This window comes from Chiloscyllium punctatum, chromosome 38, assembly GCF_047496795.1.
Source record: "Chiloscyllium punctatum isolate Juve2018m chromosome 38, sChiPun1.3, whole genome shotgun sequence".
Lineage (NCBI taxonomy): Eukaryota > Metazoa > Chordata > Chondrichthyes > Orectolobiformes > Hemiscylliidae > Chiloscyllium > Chiloscyllium punctatum.
The window spans coordinates 59,530,895-59,549,891 of NC_092776.1; the positions used below are offsets into that span (position 1 = coordinate 59,530,895).

The 18,997-nt window shown below is 42.3% G+C and overlaps 1 protein-coding gene across 1 annotated transcript in view; it reads right to left on the minus strand.

Moving 5' to 3' along the window:
* herc4 (HECT and RLD domain containing E3 ubiquitin protein ligase 4) overlaps positions 1-18,388 on the minus strand; it is a 110,929-nt gene extending 92,541 nt beyond the window's left edge. Inside the window, 3 exon segments of the mRNA XM_072557971.1 lie at positions 3,331-3,490; positions 18,147-18,360; positions 18,362-18,388. Coding sequence (XP_072414072.1) covers positions 3,331-3,490; positions 18,147-18,360; positions 18,362-18,373 — 386 coding nt within the window. The 5' untranslated portion in view covers positions 18,374-18,388.
* Between the last annotated feature and the right edge of the window lie 609 nt (positions 18,389-18,997).

Sequence of the window (18,997 nt, forward strand, 5' to 3'; positions counted from 1 at the left end):
AACTAGATCAGAACAAGCACCATAGCTTTTAGAGGTCTCAGTTGCCAGCGACAGAAGCTATTCCCAATGCTTCCATATTCTATTAAACTCCCCTCAACTTGAATGGTCTTATGTGTCACAGTGCTGTGATTTGTCCAACCACACTGCAGACTTCACACTCCACACCCTTCAAGAATGTTTTAATGATTCAATAAGCTCAACTGAAGAGGTTCCTCCAGCACTGCAGCTTACATGTTTGACTCTCAATCATACCCTACTGCCTGATCAGTAATCAAATCTGTGCCTCTTCCTAACGTAATATGGTTGACTGTCTCCTGGAACAAAGTATCCAGATAATTTTTCCTCTTTGATTTTCTGTACCAACTCTGAATTGAATTTGCTCAATTACATACCTACTTAGGGTGCCTTGATGATAATGAGTCTCACAAACTTCCCCATGCTGTTAGTTACATACACCACTTACACTGCTGTTCCTTTTTACTTAGATTCAATCAAATATTTACAAAAAAGCTCTGTTAATAGGGAGTGCTTCCTTCCCCACTGTACTAGATTTCCATTCACATACAACTCCCACTTTTACATTGCAACAAATTCTGTAACCTTTACGTCAACCTTCTGGAATCTAAATCTCTAGTGCTGAATGCATTTTTTGGGCAGTGTGATGAGTCACTATTCAGGCAATCACTTAGAGATGACCGAAAACTATTGGAAGGTAACAAATGTGACAAAAATATTCGAGAAAGAGAGAAAACAGGGAGCAGAAGACTGATTAGTCTGACTTTAGTCTTTGGAACATTGCTGGAATCCACTGTTAAGGAAATAAGTGGGAACAGGGAATTTTTTTTCAAATCGAAAAAAAGTGTCTTCTGTGTGCACATGTATACGGTACACTTACCAACGTTTATACTCTGAACTGTTAAGCCTCAGGACAACTGGAGTACTGAGAGCAGTCTGGTCCCCTCATCCAAGGAAACACATTATTTCATTGGAAGCAGTTCATGTAAGGTTCACTAAATGATTCCTGGTATGGAAGAATTGTCTTATGAGCAAAGGTTAAACAGGTTGGAACTCAACTCATTGGAATTTAGAAGAATGAAAGGTGACCTCATTGAAACATATAGCCTTTTTTAGGGGCTTGATAAGGTAAATGTTGAAAGGATGCTTCCCCTCATGAGAGAGTCCACAGGACCAGGGCGCACAGTCTCAGAAATAAGGGCACCAATTTAAAGCTTGGATGAGAAGGAATTCTCCTCTCAAATGATTCTGTGGCAAGGGGTTCCAAAGAGACAGAGCTGTGGGGGCAGAGTCCTTTTGCATATTTAAAACTGAGATAGAATCTTTTCAGGAGGGGAATCAAGGGTTTTGAAGAAATGGCAGGAAAGTGAACATGAGGAGTGTCGGATCAGCCTCTTGAAAGGACGAACAGGTTAAAGGGATCGAATGGTCTACTCAGATTTTCCTACTTGTGGTGTTCTTATACCTTGATTGTACACTTATTTTCAAAACCATCCATAGCCTACCCCTTCCCTACCTCTAATCTCCTTCGACACAATAATGCATGATACCCAAATTCCTCAAACTCTGAAACTCTAAAGTATAATCCATTTTAATAAAGCTACGAATCAGTGGTTGTGTCCAGATCAAGTTCTGGAATTCCATTCCTAAACTTCTTGAGCTTTCCTCCCTACCTTGACATATCCCACTGAAGTCCTTAATTTGGACTATAAATAGTGGCAGGGAGCCCCATCATTAATCCTTGTAGCATCCAACCAGTTGGCACCCTGTCACCTGCCAACCTGAAAATGATTAATTCTTAATCTCTTGCTCATCTTTTAATTGATCCTCTATTTAGACTAATACATTACCTTCTATTGTGCAACATTATTTTGTGTGGCAGATTATTAAATACCTTTTGATAACTCAAAATATCCAATTGCCATGACTTCCCCTGATTTATCCTAATTAGATTCTCAGAAAATTCTTAGCAAATGTGGTTTGCTTATGAATTCGCTTTCATGAAGCTGCATTGGCGACAAAATCATTTTATCAATAGAGGTCAGCTGTGGCTTAGTTGGTAGCACTCTCATCGCAGAATCACAAGGTAAAGTCCCATTCCAGAGCTTGAGGACAAAAATCAAAGCAGACACAGCACTCTCAGAGGTGCTGACTTTCAGATGAGACATTAAACTAAGGTCAGAGGCTGATGAGTGACCTTATAGAGGTTTATTAAATCATGAAGGGGATGGTTAGGGTAAATAGACAAGATCTTTTGCCTGGGTTTGGGGAGTCCAGAACTAGAGGGCATAGGCTTCGGGTGAGAGGGGTAAGATTTAAAAAGGACCTAAGGGGCAACTTTTTCACGCAGAGGGTGGCCCTTGTATGGAGTGAGCTGGAACAATTACAACATTTAAAAGGCATCGGGATGGGTATATGAATAGGAAGGGTTTAGGAGGATAAGTTGGCAAATGGGAGCAGATTAATTTAGGATATCTGGTCAACATGGAAGATTTAGACTGAGGGGTCTGTTTCCATGCTCTACATCCCTAATGACTCGAAGTTAAAAGAAAACAGCAGTAAAGAAAACAATGGTATATACTACAGACAAAGCTCCGAGACATCACAACTACTTATCCACAATATTTAAAGACAATGTACCCATCACAAATTTTCAATGCTCTCTTGATTTAGAACATGCCTTTGATAAGAATATTGCAGATGTAATTTCCTGATTAAAGGAAGGAAGAAACAAGGAAATTATGGCGCTCAACAGGAGCCATAGGGAAGTTATTGGAATTGATCTTTGAACACAGAATGACTTGGCCTTTATGAGTTGATTAAAGAATCACCAAGGATTTGACGGATAGGTCATGACGATAATAATGCTGAATTCAATGAAGCCTCTTATTGGCAATGGAATATCTGTGGACATTCTCTATGAAGTTCCAGAAGGCATTTCACAAATTTGTAGACAAGAGATAATTATAAATTAGCATAGATTTGGATATGGGTTACATGTGACAAATGGCATTCTCCGTAGATCTGCACTGGGGCTTCAGTTTTTGGAAATTAACATCAATTATTTTAATAAAAGAATGGAAACTGGATATCCAAAATTGCTGATGATGATATGATAAAGATAGAAAATATAGGACTGAACAGATGGGAGCAGCAAGTTGCATGAAATTACAACAAATAGTTCTTTTTAAAAAAATTTAAAACACTTCAGAAAATTAGTATATTTCTTCAAACAAACATTCATCTCTTTAATACTATGCATAGTATTTCAAATAAAACTACTTAAAACACTCAGTGAAAATACAAAGTACTTACCTAGGAACCCGGACACTTTCTTCTGTGACAGCCAAACCCAACTGACCATCTTTGGCAAGACCCCAAGCAAACACTTGACCACTATCATTTAGTGCAAGAGTATGCATCTCTCCACATGAAACGGCAGTGATATTCTGAGCATCCAGAGCCCCAATTTGCTCTATACTCCAAAATATATAAAAAAATTAAATTTAGCTTGATCTCTGGGCACAGTACAGTACAAGATTGACAACACTAACTACAATCACTATTCAGGATTACATGGACCAGAAACTGGTTACAAGAGCAGGTCTGATGTAAGAAATATGTGTCAAGTAATGCATTTTCTGCCACCCATCTACAAGGCATAATTCAGGAGTGTGATAGAACAGCCACCACTTGGCTGGGTAAGTGTAGCTCGAAAAAGCAGCTTGACACAATCCAGGACAAACTTGCCACTTGATTGGCAAGTTATTCACCATCATTTGCATTCTCTAACTCAACAACTACCACCACAGTGCTATCAAGCTGCATTGCTGTAACTCACTGAAATAATCTTCAATAGCATCCTCCAAACCCAAGATCTCCATTTTTTAGGAGAAAGATAACAGGTGCAAGGGAACTCATTCTGGGACCAAGGCGTAAGGAAGTTTCAAAAGTGGAAGTGGTATTTTCTTATTAGTTAGAGTCAGTTATTGCAGTTAAGGAGAGATGATATCTTGGAAAGACTGTGAAATGAGGCTTTATGGGCAGAGAGTACAAGTTTGAAGAAAAGGGCTCCAGTCATTCATTGTTGGGAAAGTGTTATCAGACCCCAAACAGTCAGCAGGCAATTGAGCAGTTACATAGTCATTTCATGAAGGTGTGTGAAAACAATAATAATTACATTATCAACAACAATATTGTTTAGGATACTCACAGTGTAAAAGGTTTAGAGAGGCAGATTTCCTGAAATGTATACAGAAGAGTTTATTTTATATCAATACAGTGATCCTTTAAGGGATGGTGCAGTGCTGGATTTAATTCTGGGGAAATGAAGTGGTGACAAAGGGCGAATGTTTTAGCGATAACAACCAAACACCATAATTTGTAAGTTTGTTATCGAAAAGGAAAAGGATGGCATGTGTAAAAAGGTTTTAGATTTGGGTAAGGCACGTTTTGTTAAAATAAGGCAGGACCTATCAAAAATAGACTGGGGGATCCAAGATGGCGGTGACCCAGCAGGTCTGAGTCTATAGTGCTCTTCCCAATACTCACCAAATCATTCATAATAGCTGTTAAATTTAATTAGTTGCTTAGTATTACATTTAAATAGTCTAATATTTATTAAAAATAACCAAAGGGAAGGGAGCCTGCAGCTCTCAGCAAGCAGGACCCCCTCCCCCTCCCCCACCCTCTTCAGCTGCAGCAGAGGCGTCCACAACCACCACAAGGGACTTACCTACAGTAACAAGCCTTGTGGAGATGATCTACAAACTGGACGTGAAGATTGACGCTTTTGTCGAGGAGTCCCGAAATCAATGGGACTCACTCTCGGCTGCGCTGCAGAAGCATGACCGAGACATCCAGGAAATCGAGCGCCAAGTCGGAGGGGCGGAGTTAAAGGCCGCGACCTCCGAAACTACAGCGCAATCGGCCGTGGATCAGGTCCGGACTCTCGAACACCGAGTCCGGACCTTAGAGAATTACATTGACGACCTCGATTATCGAGGTCGTCGAAAAAATATTCGTTTGCTGGGCCTTCCCGAACGGGAAGAGGAAGGCCAGCTTACAGCATTCCTGGAGCAGTGGCTGCCACAGCTTTTAAATCTGGAAGCTGGATCAGGCCAGGTAAGGGTAGAATGGGCCAACCGGGTCGCAATACACGGGCCCGGCTCGAACCAGCACCCACGCCCGGTCCTGTTCCGGCTGCAGAGCTTTAGGGAGAGGCAGATACTCAGAGAAGCTTCTCGAAATCTTGGAAAAGACCCCCAAGCTATGATCTATAAAGAATCCAAGATCATGTTATTCCAGGACTTTTCCCCAGCTCTGGTCCGAAAGAGGAAGGCATTCGAAGAGGCGAAGAAGCGTCTAAGGGACTTAAATATTCAGTACTCCTTACGCTACCCAGTGACGCTACGCTTTAACCATGAAGGATCCGTATATAACTTCAGATCACCAGAAAAGGCTAAGGAATTCTTGGACTCTCTTAGATAAACTGTAAGAGATAATAGATGTTGGTTTGCCTTTCCCCCCCACTTTGGTCTATATCTCCCCTTTTTTTCTTCTTTTTTACCTTACTGTTTAATATTATCATGGGGGGTGGGGAGAGGGATTTGATTTTCTCTCTCTTCCCCCCCCCCCACCCCCCCCACCTTTGGGGTTGTTTTCTTTTATTATTTTATGTATATATGTGGGTATATGTATGTGTATAAAAATAAACTGGGGGATTTGGTTAATGTTGGTGGGGGGAGGTGGTTACCTTATTCTATTTTACCTCTGTCTTTAGGAGCGGGGTTGTTTCTCCCTTGTTATTTTGTATTATTATATTTTATTATTATTTGTTGAGGTTGTAATTTTATAGTTATATATTTATATATGGTATTAGCATTACCAAATATATCCAGGTGTTGGTGTGGGTGGGGGTAGGGTGCTCACTGTTAACTCTAGCTTTGTATTATATCTGAATTCTCCTCATTTTATTGAGGAGCGCCTGGGTCAAGGGTGGGGCATTGGTTGGGAGAGGATATGATGGACTTTTGGAGAGGAAGTGACATCCCCTGGGAACAAGGGGGAAAATCTCCACTTAGGTACATTTTATTTTTTTTTATTTAGAAATAGTTTTTTATTATACTGTTGTGAGTGTATTAGAGAGCCTTTATTTTTGTAAATTTTATATGCTCTATGCTCGGGATGTTCTAGATAGGGTTTCCCCTCCTGAGGGGTCTCGGATTTGCCCAGATGATTATGGTTGATCAGTCGTTTAGCTGGTGCACCTGGAATGTCAAGGGGAGTAATTCGCCAGTCAAAAGGAAGAAAATATTATCAAATCTTAAGAAAGAAAGAGTCGATATAGCTCTCCTACAGGAGACACACCTGTCGGATAAAGAACACTTGAAATTACGACAGGTGGATTTGATCAGGCCTTTTTTTCTTCTTTTAGCTCAAAAAGCAGGGGAGTTGTTATTCTTGTTCGGAAGAATTTCCCTTTCAAAATCCTAAAATCAGATAAAAGACGATTCTGGACGATATATTTTGATCAAAGCCCTCATAAATGGAAAGGAATATGGGATTTTAAATTTGTACTGCCCCCCAGCACACCCCTTTAAATTTATAACGGAAACTTCTTCAAAATTGATGGCTTTTGGTGCCTGTCATACAATTATAGGGGGAGACTTTAATTGTATCATGGATCCGGAAATAGATAGGATTCCCAAGAGTACTGTAGGAGTATCTCCTAGATCTAGACAATTGGTGGATCTGAACAAAGAATTAGGATTAGTAGATCTACGGAGATGTCTTCATCCACAGAACAGAGATTTTTCTTTTTATTCCAATCCACATAAATGCCATACCAGAATTGATATTTTTTTGCCCCCTCGATTTTTTAAATTCCATATCATCCTGTAAAATAGGTAGTATAGCAATTTCCGACCATGCTGCTGTATATATGGAAACTAAGGTGAGGAACAATGGGACATCCCCTCGGCGTTGGCGTATGGACCCCTTCCTAATGAAAGATAGTAAATTTGTAAAGTACTTCTCTCACGAATTTAAAACCTTTTTAGAAATTAATTCAGGTACGGCTAGCAACCCATCAATGATGTGGGAGACCATCAAAGCTTACACGCAAGGTTTGATCATCTCCTACTCAGCGACCCAGAAAAGATTGAAGGGAGAACAAAAGCGTCTGCTCGAAGCTCGCTTAAAAGCGGCTGAAATAGCATACGCTAATGGACCTTCTATTATTAAATTGCAAAGGCTTTTAGGACAGCTCTAAACACTATGCTTACTCAAACGGCTAAGAGGGAAATATTATTTGCAAAACAAAGGTTATATGAATATGGCGACAAACCGGGTAGATACTTAGCATTTCTTGCAAAGGAAAAAAAAGACCCCTTAGACTATTACGTCTATCAAGGAAAGTACTTTGACTCATGATCATAAAAAGATTAATGCGATCTTTAGAGAATTTTATTCTGAGTTATATACATCGCAGGATTGTGAAGGTAGGACTAGGAGGATGCAGTCATTTTTAAAAAAATTGACCTTTCCGGGCCTAACTCCAGAACAGGTATCGGTCCTAAATGCTCCTCTAACAGTCCAATTCACAACTTGATGCAATTAGGCAACTTCAGAGCGGTAAGGCACCGAGCCCAGATAATTTTCAAGCTGAATTCTACAAAGAATTTACAGAAATAATGGCAGGTCCACTTATGGACATGTATAACTATGCATATAGTCAGGGCTGTCTCCCGCCTTCGCTGAAAGAGGCAAATATCTCTCTTATCCTTAAAAAAAAGGAAAGGATCCAGAAGATTGTACGTCATATAGACCAATATCCTTGCTAAATGTAGATTTTAAAATCCTTTCTAAAACGTTGGCATGGAGACTAGAAAGGGTACTGCCACATATTATAGAGGATCAGACGGGGTTTATTAAGGGCCGTAGATCATCCAATAATATTAGAAGGGTTTTGAATATGATTCAAGCCTGTCATCAGGGAAAAATACCAGGAGTAGTAGTTTCATTAGACGCGAAAAAGGCATTTGATAGGGTTGAATGGTCATATTTGTTTTACACATTGGAAAGGTTTGGCGTTGGACAGGTGTTTACCAAATGGGTCTCAACATTGTATAGTGATCCCAAAGCAGTTGTGGTTACCAATGGATTAGGTTCGGATAGCTTCAGTGTGGGTAGGGGCTGCCGTCAGGGATGTCCTCTCTCGCCATTGTTATTTACACTAATAATTGAACCACTAGCAGAAGCTATACGAGCTGATCCTAATATAACTGCCCCAAGGATTGGTACAGGTAAACATAAAATTACCCTTTATGCAGATAATGTTCTTCTATACCTCAGTAATCCTCTCATGTCCTTACCTCGCCTAATCCAAGTTATTAATACATTTAGTGCATTCTCAGGCTATAAAATTAATTTTTCAAAATCGGAGGATATGCCAATGGGTGGCCTTGCTATGACACCCCACTTAGTGGACGGATCCCTTTTTCCCTTTCGTTGGTCCCTGGAGGGCTTCTTATATTTAGGCATTTTTATTACTTCAGTATTTGGTCAGTTGTATAAGGCAATTAGCATTTACTGGAAAGGATAAGGCAGGACCTCCAGCGATGGGGAGACCTTCCAATTTCCTGGTTGGGTAGAATAGCACTAATTAAAATGAATGTTCTGCCCCGTCTCCTATATCCTAAGAGGATGCTTCCGGTGATGTTGCCGAGGATGGCTCTACTTAAATTATATGGCTGGTTGGGTTCCTTTACCTGGAATCATAGACGGCCCCTCATTAAGCTGACGAAGCTACACCTTCCACAGACAAGGGGAGGACTGGACTTCCCAGATTTTAGGAAATATCGGTTAAGTTCCCTATTAAGTTACATAGCTGATTGGGTCTTGTCTGATCCACAATCAATCTGGTTGGACATCGAGGCTTCTCAAGTAAAATACTCACTTATTAACCTCTTATTTTCAGACAAGAGGAAAATCATTACAGATCACTGTAAAAACCCTATAATACTAAACACAATTAAGGCTTGGAATATAATGCGGCAAAATGAGGGTAATTCACATAAAACATCCCCCTATGCACCGATAGTGGGAGCATGGGGATTCCAACCGGGGTTTACAGATGCCCCTTTTAAACTCTGGAGATCCAGGGGTATCTCATGTCTAGGGGACCTATTTAAAGATGGGGTCCTGATGTCTTTAGAAGAGCTGCGTCAGAAATTCGGATTACCTAATGGAGACCTCTTTCAATACTTCCAAATTCGAGATTATATACAGAAGACTATGTTATTTGATAGTCTTTATAAATCAGATAGAGAATGTAATGTCCTACAACCAGTGGGGGCATCTTCCATCAGCACTATTTATCATTTACTACATGATGAAGTATCGGGAGATATGGTCAATCTGCTTAAAACATGGGATCAGGATTTGGGACTAGAAATCTCTATAGAAACTTGGAATGATATTTGGGAAAATGCTAGAAGAATTACTATCTGTAATAGAACCCAGGCTATCCAGCTGAAGATACTTCACAGGGCTCATATAGCACCGGTTCGATTGGCAAAACTTAAGGCAGGAGCATCTCCAATGTGTCCCAAATGCAAAATAGAGGTGGGCACTCTTGTACATTGCCTATGGACCTGTCATAAGATCCGTAGATATTGGACTAAAGTAACAAGTACCCTGACAGAAATTTTAGGAACGGAAATTAAAGTGGACCCTGTACCTCTCCTTTTGGGCATTTCGAACTTTCCCTCCCTGGACATGTACGGGAAGAGACTATTTTCTATTCTCTCTTTCTGTGCAAGGAAAAATATTTTGGTGAACTGGGTGGCTGAGGGCCCCCCTGGACTTTCAAATTGGTACAGATTAATTATGGAATGTATTCCCCTTGATTTCCTTACAAATATGGTGCACCGAAAGACCGAATTATTTTATAAAATATAGCAGCCCTTCTTGAATTACATAAATACAGATATTTCGGCTATCCTAACAAGGGCTTTTACTTAATTGAGATTACAAACCTGGCTGGTCCGGGGCCCCTTAGGAGAGGAATCTCGCACAAATACGGGTTTTATTACATTTGATGTTAACACATTCCGAGCATGTAAGAGACTTAAATATACACTCTGGTTAGTTGTAGGTTAGATTAGTAGAGAGTTGAGTTTTGTTTTTTTTTTCTTTTTCGGTATTTTTTTTCTTTTGTTAAATTTTGGCTATTGTATATCAATGTTTGTATTTGAGAGTTTTGTTTATTTTTGTAAACTTGTAAAAATGTTAAATTTCTAATAAAAATATGTATAAAAAAAGACTAAGAAAAGCTACTTAGTCTGTGGGTAAATCTACAGCAGAACAGTGGGAGGCATTTATAAAGGTCTGTGCCTATCCAAGAGTCGCTTAAATGTCCCTCATGTATCTGACTCTACCAATACTGCTGGCAGTGTCATCCATGCATCCACCACTGAGTAAAGTCTGTGGTTATCCACTCTATGCCTCCCAACATCTTGTACACCTCTATCGAGTCACCTCTCATCCTTCTTCGCTTCAACGAGATAAGCCCTAGCTCCCTCAACCTTTCTTCATAAGACATGCCCTCCGTCCAGGCAACATCCTGGTAAGTCTCCTCTGCACCCTCTCTAAAGCTTCCATATGTTTCCGATATGGAGGCAACCAGAACTCAACTATTGCAAGAGTGGTCTAACCAACTCTCTATAGAGCTGCAGCATAACCTTGTGGTTCTTAAACTCAAGTGCCCTGCTAATGAAAGCCAACATTGTCTTCTTAACAATCCAATCAACCTGGTGGCAACTTTGAGTGATCTATAAACATGGACCCCAATATCCCTCTGTTCCTCCACACTGCCAAGAATCCTATCTTTAACACTGCATTCCACATTCAAATTCGACCTTCCAGAGTGAATCACTTCACACTTTTCCAAGTTGAACTCCATCTGCCATTTCTCAGCCCAGTTCTGCATTGTCAACGTCTCGTTGCAACCTACAACAGCCCTCCACACTATCCACAGCTCCACCAACCTTTGTGTCATCGACAAATTTACTAACCCACCCTTCCACTTCCTCATCCAAGTTATTTATAAAAAATCACAAAGAGCAGAGGTCCCAGAACCGATCCATATGGAACATCACTGGTCACAGAGCTCCAGGCTGAATACTTTTCACTGACCACCACCCTCTGTCTCCTATGGGCCAGGTAAAAACAATGACTGCAGATGCTGAAAATCAAATACTGGATTAGTGGTGCTGGAAGAGCACAGCAGTTCAGGCAGCATCCAACGAGCAGCGAAATCAACGTTTCGGGCAAAAGCCCTTCATCAGGAATAAATCCTATGGGCCAGCCAATTCTGTATCTAGACAGACCGGTTTTCCTGTATGCCATGCATCCTTACTTTCTGAATGAGCCTACCATGGGGAACCTTATCAAATGCCTTGCTAAAATCAATGTACAGCACATCAACTGCTCTACCTTCATCAACGTGTTTTATCACATTCTCAAAGAATGCAATAAGGTTTGAGGCATGATTTGCCACTCACAAAGCCATGCAGACCATCTCTAATCAAATTATGGTTCCCTAAGTAATCATAAATTCTGTCTCAGAATCCTCTCCATTACTTTGCACACCACAGACGCAAGCCTGACCAATTTATAATTCCCAGGATTATCCCTTTTACCTGCCTTGAACAAGAGTTAACATTTCATATGGCACCCCTCCAGTGGACAGTGAGGACGCAAAAATCATTGCCAAAGGTACAGCAATCTCATCCCTCACTTCCAGTAGTAACCTAAGGTATATCCCATCTGGTCCAGGGGATTTACCTATCCTTGTACAGTCAGAGATGTACAGCACGAAAACAGACCCTTCAATCCAACTTGTCCATGCCGACCAGAAATCCCAACCCAATCTAGCCCCACCTGCCAGGAATTGGCCCATATCCCTCCAAACCTTTCCTATTCATATATCCATCCAAATGCCTCTTAAATGTTGCAATTGTACCAGCCTCCACAACTTTCTCTGGCAGCACATTCCATACACATACCACCCTCTGCATGAAAAAGTTGCCCCTTAGGTCTCTTTTATAGCTTTCCCCTCTCACCCTTAACTTATGCCCTCTAGTTCTGGACTCCCCCACCCCAGGGAAAAGACTTTGTCCATTTAGCCTATCCATGCCCCTCATGATTTTTTAAACCTCTATAAGGTCACCCCTCAGCCTCTGACGCTCCAGGGAAAACAGCCCCAGCCTGTTCAGCCTCTCCCCATAGCTCAAATCCTCCAACCCTGGCAACATCCTTGTAAATCTTTTCTGAACCCTTTATGTTTTACAAAATTTTCAGCACATTCTTCTTCCTAACATCACCCTGTTCTAGCATATCAATCTGTTTTTCACAATGTCCTCATAAACGTCAAAATGCCTGCTCAGTAGTGAGTACTAGAGCGAAGACCCCCTCCACTTCTTTCGACTCCAGGTGCAAATTCCCTCCATTATCCCTGATCAGCCCTACCCTCATTCTGACCATCCTCTTGTTCCTCACATAAGTATAGAAAGCCTGATGGCTTTCCTTAATTCTACCTGTTAAAACTTTCTCGTGCCCCCTTCTAACTCTCCTCAGTCCATTCTTCAGTTCCATCCTGGCTACCTGGTAGCTCTCTAAAGTCCTGTCTGATCCTTGTCTTCTCAACCTTAAGCTTCCTTCTTCCTCTTGACTAGATGTTCCACATCCCTTGTCACCAAAGGTTCTTTCAGCCTACCACCCCTTCCTTGCCTCAGTGGGACAAACCTGGTGCTTCCTAAATAACCTCCACATTTCTGTTGTGCATTTCCCTGAAAACACCTGTTCTTGATTTCAGTGTCCCAGCTCCTGCCTAATAGCATGCTAATTCCCCCTCCATAATTAAATACTTTCCCATTCCACCTGCTCCTATCCCTCCCAATGAGAATAGTAAAGGTCATGGAGTTGTGATCACCATCACCAAAATGCTTTCCCACTAAGAGATAGATGGTTCATTGCCAAGCACCAAATTCAATATGGCCTCCCCTCTAGTCGGACTATCTACATCTACTACAGGAACCCATCATGGACACACCTGACAAAAACGACTTCATCCAAACTATTTGAATTAAGCAGGTTCCAATCAATATTAGGGAAGTTAAAGTCACCCATGATAACAACCCTGTTACTTCTACACATTTCCAAAATCTGACTAGGCATTGCAAATTACAATGGAAAAACACAGCTTTCAAAGCGCGCCATACTAACTTCTGGGGGCTAGAGCTAAAATTATGAGACTAATTAAGTAACCGTCTGACAAATTCGTATTCGCGGAATCATGCCTTCTAGATAACATCCCAGATATGACTAACACCATGACTAGTTCCTGTTCTACCAGCAGGACAGACACAGCAGAGTGGTATATATTCAGGAGGGAGTTTCCATGGTAGCCCTCAACATTGAAATGGAGTGTTGGGTCGCATGGCATTAGGTCAAAAATGAACATGGAAACCTACTGCTTACTATCTACTGCCAAATTGTCAGCTGATGAATCATTATTGCACCACGTTAAACACCACTGCAGAGGAAGTGCAGAGGGAGGCAAGCACACAGAATGTACTCTGGGTTTGGGACTTTAATGTTCAGCAATGCCAGTACTGACAGAAACCTAAAGGAAATGGTTGCCGTTCTGAGTCTGAGGAAGGTGTCAGCAAAACTGAAATCAGCAGGGATCAGCAAGGTGGAAAAACATACCTGCCCTCCCCTTTATCAATCTGCCTGTCGCAGATGCATCTGCCCAGAACAGCATTGATAAGCGTGAACATAACACAGTCCTTGTGAAGATAAAGTCCATATTCACATTTACCATCGTGTGGTGAAACCACCATGCAAAAGGGAATACATTTTGATCTTTTTTGAAAAATCACTCATGGGGCCAGCACTTATTCCCCACCTCTATTTGCCCTTGGGAAGATGGTGGTGAGCTGCCTTTTTGAACCGACATGCTGTACGTCTTTTTAGTTTAGATTCCCTACAGTTTGGAAACAGGCCCTTAGGCCCAACAAGTCCAGAGTGACCCTTCGAAGAGTAACCCACCCAGACCCATTCCCCTATATTTACGCCTGACTAATACACCTAACACTATGGGCAAATTATTATGGCCAATTCACCTGACCTGCACGCCTTTGGATTATGGGAGGAAACTGGATCACCTGGAAGAAATCCACACAGACACTGGGAGAATGTACAAACTCCACAGACAGGAATTGAACCCAGGTCCCTGGCACTGTGAGGCAGCAGTGCTAACCACTGAGGCACTGCGCCACCCCACATTGGCCCACAATGCTGTTAGATCTAACAACTCATGACTGGGCATCCTTGAAGCATTGTGTGTTATTTGCAGCAGCCAAATTGGACTTCAACTTAACTGCAACCTTGCAGCTTGCTATAATCCCCACTTTACCATCAGACAATGGGATCAATCCTGGCTCTGGAAGGAGTTGGGGGACATGCTGGAGCAGCAACAGCCATACCTAAGGTGAAATGGTCAATATGGTACTACTTCATTCTAAACTTCAAAAGCAGAAAGTGACAGATAGGACTAAGCAATTTCACACTGTGGATCAAATTTAAGCTGAGTCCTGCTGCATATAGTTGTGAAGAATGGTGGACATTAACAACTCACTGGAGGAACCCACTCCACCAACATTGCTACCCTCAGTGATGGAGGATCCAAGCACATTAAGTGTAAAAGGTAAGACTGAAGCATTTTCAACAATCTACAGCCAGGAGTGCTGACTGAATATTCATCTTGAGTCCTCAGATGCCAATGTGATTCATATAGATGCCACTGAAGACTTCAAAGGCTATGGTCCTTGACAATTCTCCAGCAATAATACTGAAAACAGTGCAGAACTTAGCTAGAGATACAGCCAGTACAACTGCAACACTGACATCTACAATGCAATATGGAATATTGGCGAGTTGTCCAATAAACAATAAATCCAATTCAGCCAATTACTGCCCCTATCAGTTCACTTTAGATCATTAATAAAATGATGGAAGGTATCATCAATAGTGTTACCAAGCAGCACCTGTTCACCGACACAATGTTTGAATTCCACTAAAGTCACTCAGCTTCTGCCCATATTACAAGCTTGGTTCATTTATGGACAAAGGAGCTAAGGTTAGTGACTGCCTGTGACATCAAGGTCACGTTTGATGTTAAGGTCACACCTGACAAAGTAAGGTAATAAGGAGCAAAGAGAGAGTCAAAGAGAACTGGGGAAAACACTTCACATTGGATTATACCTAATACAAAGGAGTATGGTTGTGGTTGTTGAAAATCAACCATCTCAGCTCCAAACTCTTCAGGATTTCCGAAGAATCATGTCCAAGGCCCAAGCATGTTCAGGAGCTTCATCAATGATCTACCATCTATCGCAAGGACACAAGTGGGCATTTACACAGATGACTACATAATGTTCAGCACCATTCACAACTCCTCAGATAATGGAACAGTCCATTTCTAAATGCAGCACGACCTGGACAATAATGTCACTTCTCGGCTCAAGCTTCAACTAATATTCTAACTATACAAATACCAGCCAATGACTATCTCCAACTAGAGAGAATCTGACTAACCAATTGCGATTCAAAGCTATGACCATTGCCAAGTTGCCCAGTCACATCATGGGGATCAGCATTGACCAGAAATTGAACTGGGCCAGCCACACAGATACAATAGCCTCAAGAACAGGTAAGAGATTAGGAACCCTTTAATATTTCTTCCACAACTATTTGAGATGCAACTATTCACTGTATTAGTCAATGATTGATATTATGGTTTGGGGGTTCAGTTAGCTAGATGTTGGTTTGCGATGCAGAGTGATGCCACACATGTTGGCTCAATTCTTGCATAAGCTGAGGTCATCATAAACAACTCCCCTTGTAAACCTCTCCTTTTGCCTGAGTTGTGGTGACCCTCAGGTTAAGCCACCACCAATCATCACTGACGAGAGACAGGGGACAATAAAACAATATTGATTTTAGCATTTTACTGAAAAATATTGGAGTGGATGTTGTGCTTCAGATTAGCAAACGTTGTAAGATCACAACTGAAGTGCTGTGTGCAGTTTTAGGCACCATTCCTTACAAATGGTAAATAGGATGTGGAGACGCTAGTTCTGGACTGGGGTGGACAGTCAGAAGTCACATGACACTAGGTTATTGTCCAACAGGTTTACTTAAAATAAAAAGCTCCTTCATCAGATGAAGGAGCAGCATTCCGAAAGCTTATGATTATACATAAACCTGTTGGTCTATAATCTGGCGTCATGTGACAAATGATAAATAAGCCTTCGTTGAAACGTTACATATATTTACTAAAATAATTATCTGGTGTCCAAAAGTTAAATTAAGAGGAGAAATTAGAACTGAATTCGCTGGAATTCAGATTCATAAGAAGCAATTTGTTTGAAGTTTGAGGTATTAAGGAATGCAAATAGGGGAAATAAAAAGCAATTATTCACCTATTTGGAACATTTAGGAATGTTAGTACACGACTATATCATTCTAGGATGGAGTTAGTGAGGAAAATGATAACTCATCCATTCAGATTGACTCATCAGCTCATCTTGATTCATCAACAGCTGGATAAATGCAAGTGAAACATTTAATGATCAAACCACCCAAAATACTTTTTATTTGCACATTTAGTTACAGATCCGCTGCCTGTTCCTATTCAATTTGTTGTCAATCATTAATATTTAAGCTTAATTACATAGAATATTAAAAATAGTAACGGAAACAAATGTATTTTTTCCAGGCTGGTAAAGAACTTCCTACAGCTAGTAGCTGTACAAGTTGGAGAGGATTAGATACTTTCAGCAAAAGAAAGGCTTATAATCATAAGAGGTCCACAGCAGAGAAAACAGCCCTTTGGCCCATTGAGTCTGCGCCAGTCAAAACCACCACCTAAATATTCTAATCCTATTTGCCAGCACTTGACCCATAGCCTTGGAATCACAAGTATATATCCAAATATTTCTTAAATGTCAAGAAGGTTTCTATTTCTAACACACTTACAGGCAGTGCTTTCCAGAATCCCACCACCTTCTGAGTGAAAACATTTTTCCTCACAAGGATGTTGTGAAACTTGAAAGGGTTCAGAAAAGATTTACAAGGATGTTGCAAGGATTGGAGAGTTTGAGCTATAGGGAGAGGCTGAACAAACTGGGGCTGTTTGCCCTGGAGCATCAGAGGCTAAGGGGTGACCTTATAGAGCTTTATAAAATCATAAGGGGCAATGAATAGGGTAAATAGACAAGGTCTTTTCCCTGGGGTGGGGGTGTGGGTAGGTTTAGGATAAGAGTGAAAAGATTTAAAAGGGACCCAAGGATCAACTTTTTCACGCAAAGGATCATGAATATATGGAATGAGCTGCCAGAGGAATTTAGGGAGACTGGTACAACTAGAACATTTAAGAGGCATCTGGACGAGTATATGAATAGGACAGGTTGACAGGGATGTGGGCCAAGTGCTGGCAAATAGGACTACATTAGTTTAGGATAGCTGGTTGGCATGGATGAGTTAGACTGAAGGGTCTGTTTCTACGTCTCTATGACTATGCTTTCCAGACCAAGTGCCCCTTATCTTAAATTTCTGCCTCGATTATGGATCCTTCCTGTCTACCTTATATATGCCCCTCAATTTATAATTCAATCATGCACCCCTTCAGTCTCCTCTGCTCTAAGGAAAAACAACCAGTCTGTCTAATCTCCCTTCATAATTAAATCTCCCCAGCCCAAGAAACATTCCATCAATCTTTCCGGCCTAGGTTGATAAAGAGACACACATGCACACTCACACAGAGGTTGTAAGGAAGGTGGATATGGAAGTCTAGACACAGTCCCACTCCTAGGGGACAACAGGGTCTTCATTTTCCTCCCCCCACCACTTTGATGAAAGAGCCAAATCCGAGTATTTCCAGCATTTTCTGTTTTTGGCCAGTTTCTGTGCCATGTATTCTAAGCAATTAGTTTTGAAAACAAGCTCCCAAAGATCAAACGTTCTAACAAAGATCTCACCACTGCAACCTCTGGGCTTACCTGGTCTCTTTCTTGCTTTCTCATGTCCCAGCTGGCCCAGATCATTACAGCCACAGCTGTAAACAGTCCCATCATCGAGAACAAAAACTGTATGTCTGCGGCCACATCCCAAATCACGAATTTTTTTGCTTTGGAAAAACTCACAGATTCTTGGTTCTAAAACAACCTCCTCATCGATACCACCAAGTCCAAGCTGTCCATATGATGTATTTCCCCCAACATAGCATGGCTAATGTTGGAGATTTGGAATCTGTAGCTTCAATCAACCTACCGCAGACGGATTGCTCCCTGTATGGATTTGAAAGCAAGGGAAATAGACAGGTGAATCAGAGTGTGGAGGTGGGACAATTCCATTTAGACCCCAGCCCAGAAGAAAACACACAGGGGGAGCGGGGGGGAGGGGGGGAGGGGAGCGGGGGGGGGGAAGGAGCGGGGGGAGAGGGAGCGGGGGGGGGAAGGAGCGGGGGGAGAGGGAGCGGGGGGGGAGGGAGCGGGGGGGGGGAGGGAGCGGGTGGGAGGGGAGGGAGCGGGTGGGAGGGGGGGGAGGGAGCGGGTGGAGGGGGGGAGGGAGCGGGTGGGAGGGGGGGGGAGGGAGCGGGTGGGAGGGGGGGGAGGGAGCGGGGGGGGAGAGGGAGCGGGTGGGAGCGGGTGGGGGGGGGGGGGGAGGGAGCGGGTGGGAGGGGGGGTGAGGGAGCGGGTGGGAGGGGGTGAGGGAGCGGGTGGGAGGGGGGGAGGGAGCGGGTGGGGGGGGGTAGGGAGCGGGTGGGAGAGGGAGCGGGTGGGAGGGAGCGGGGAGGGAGGGAGCGGGGAGGGAGGGAGCGGGGAGGGAGGGAGCGGGGAGGGAGGGGGCG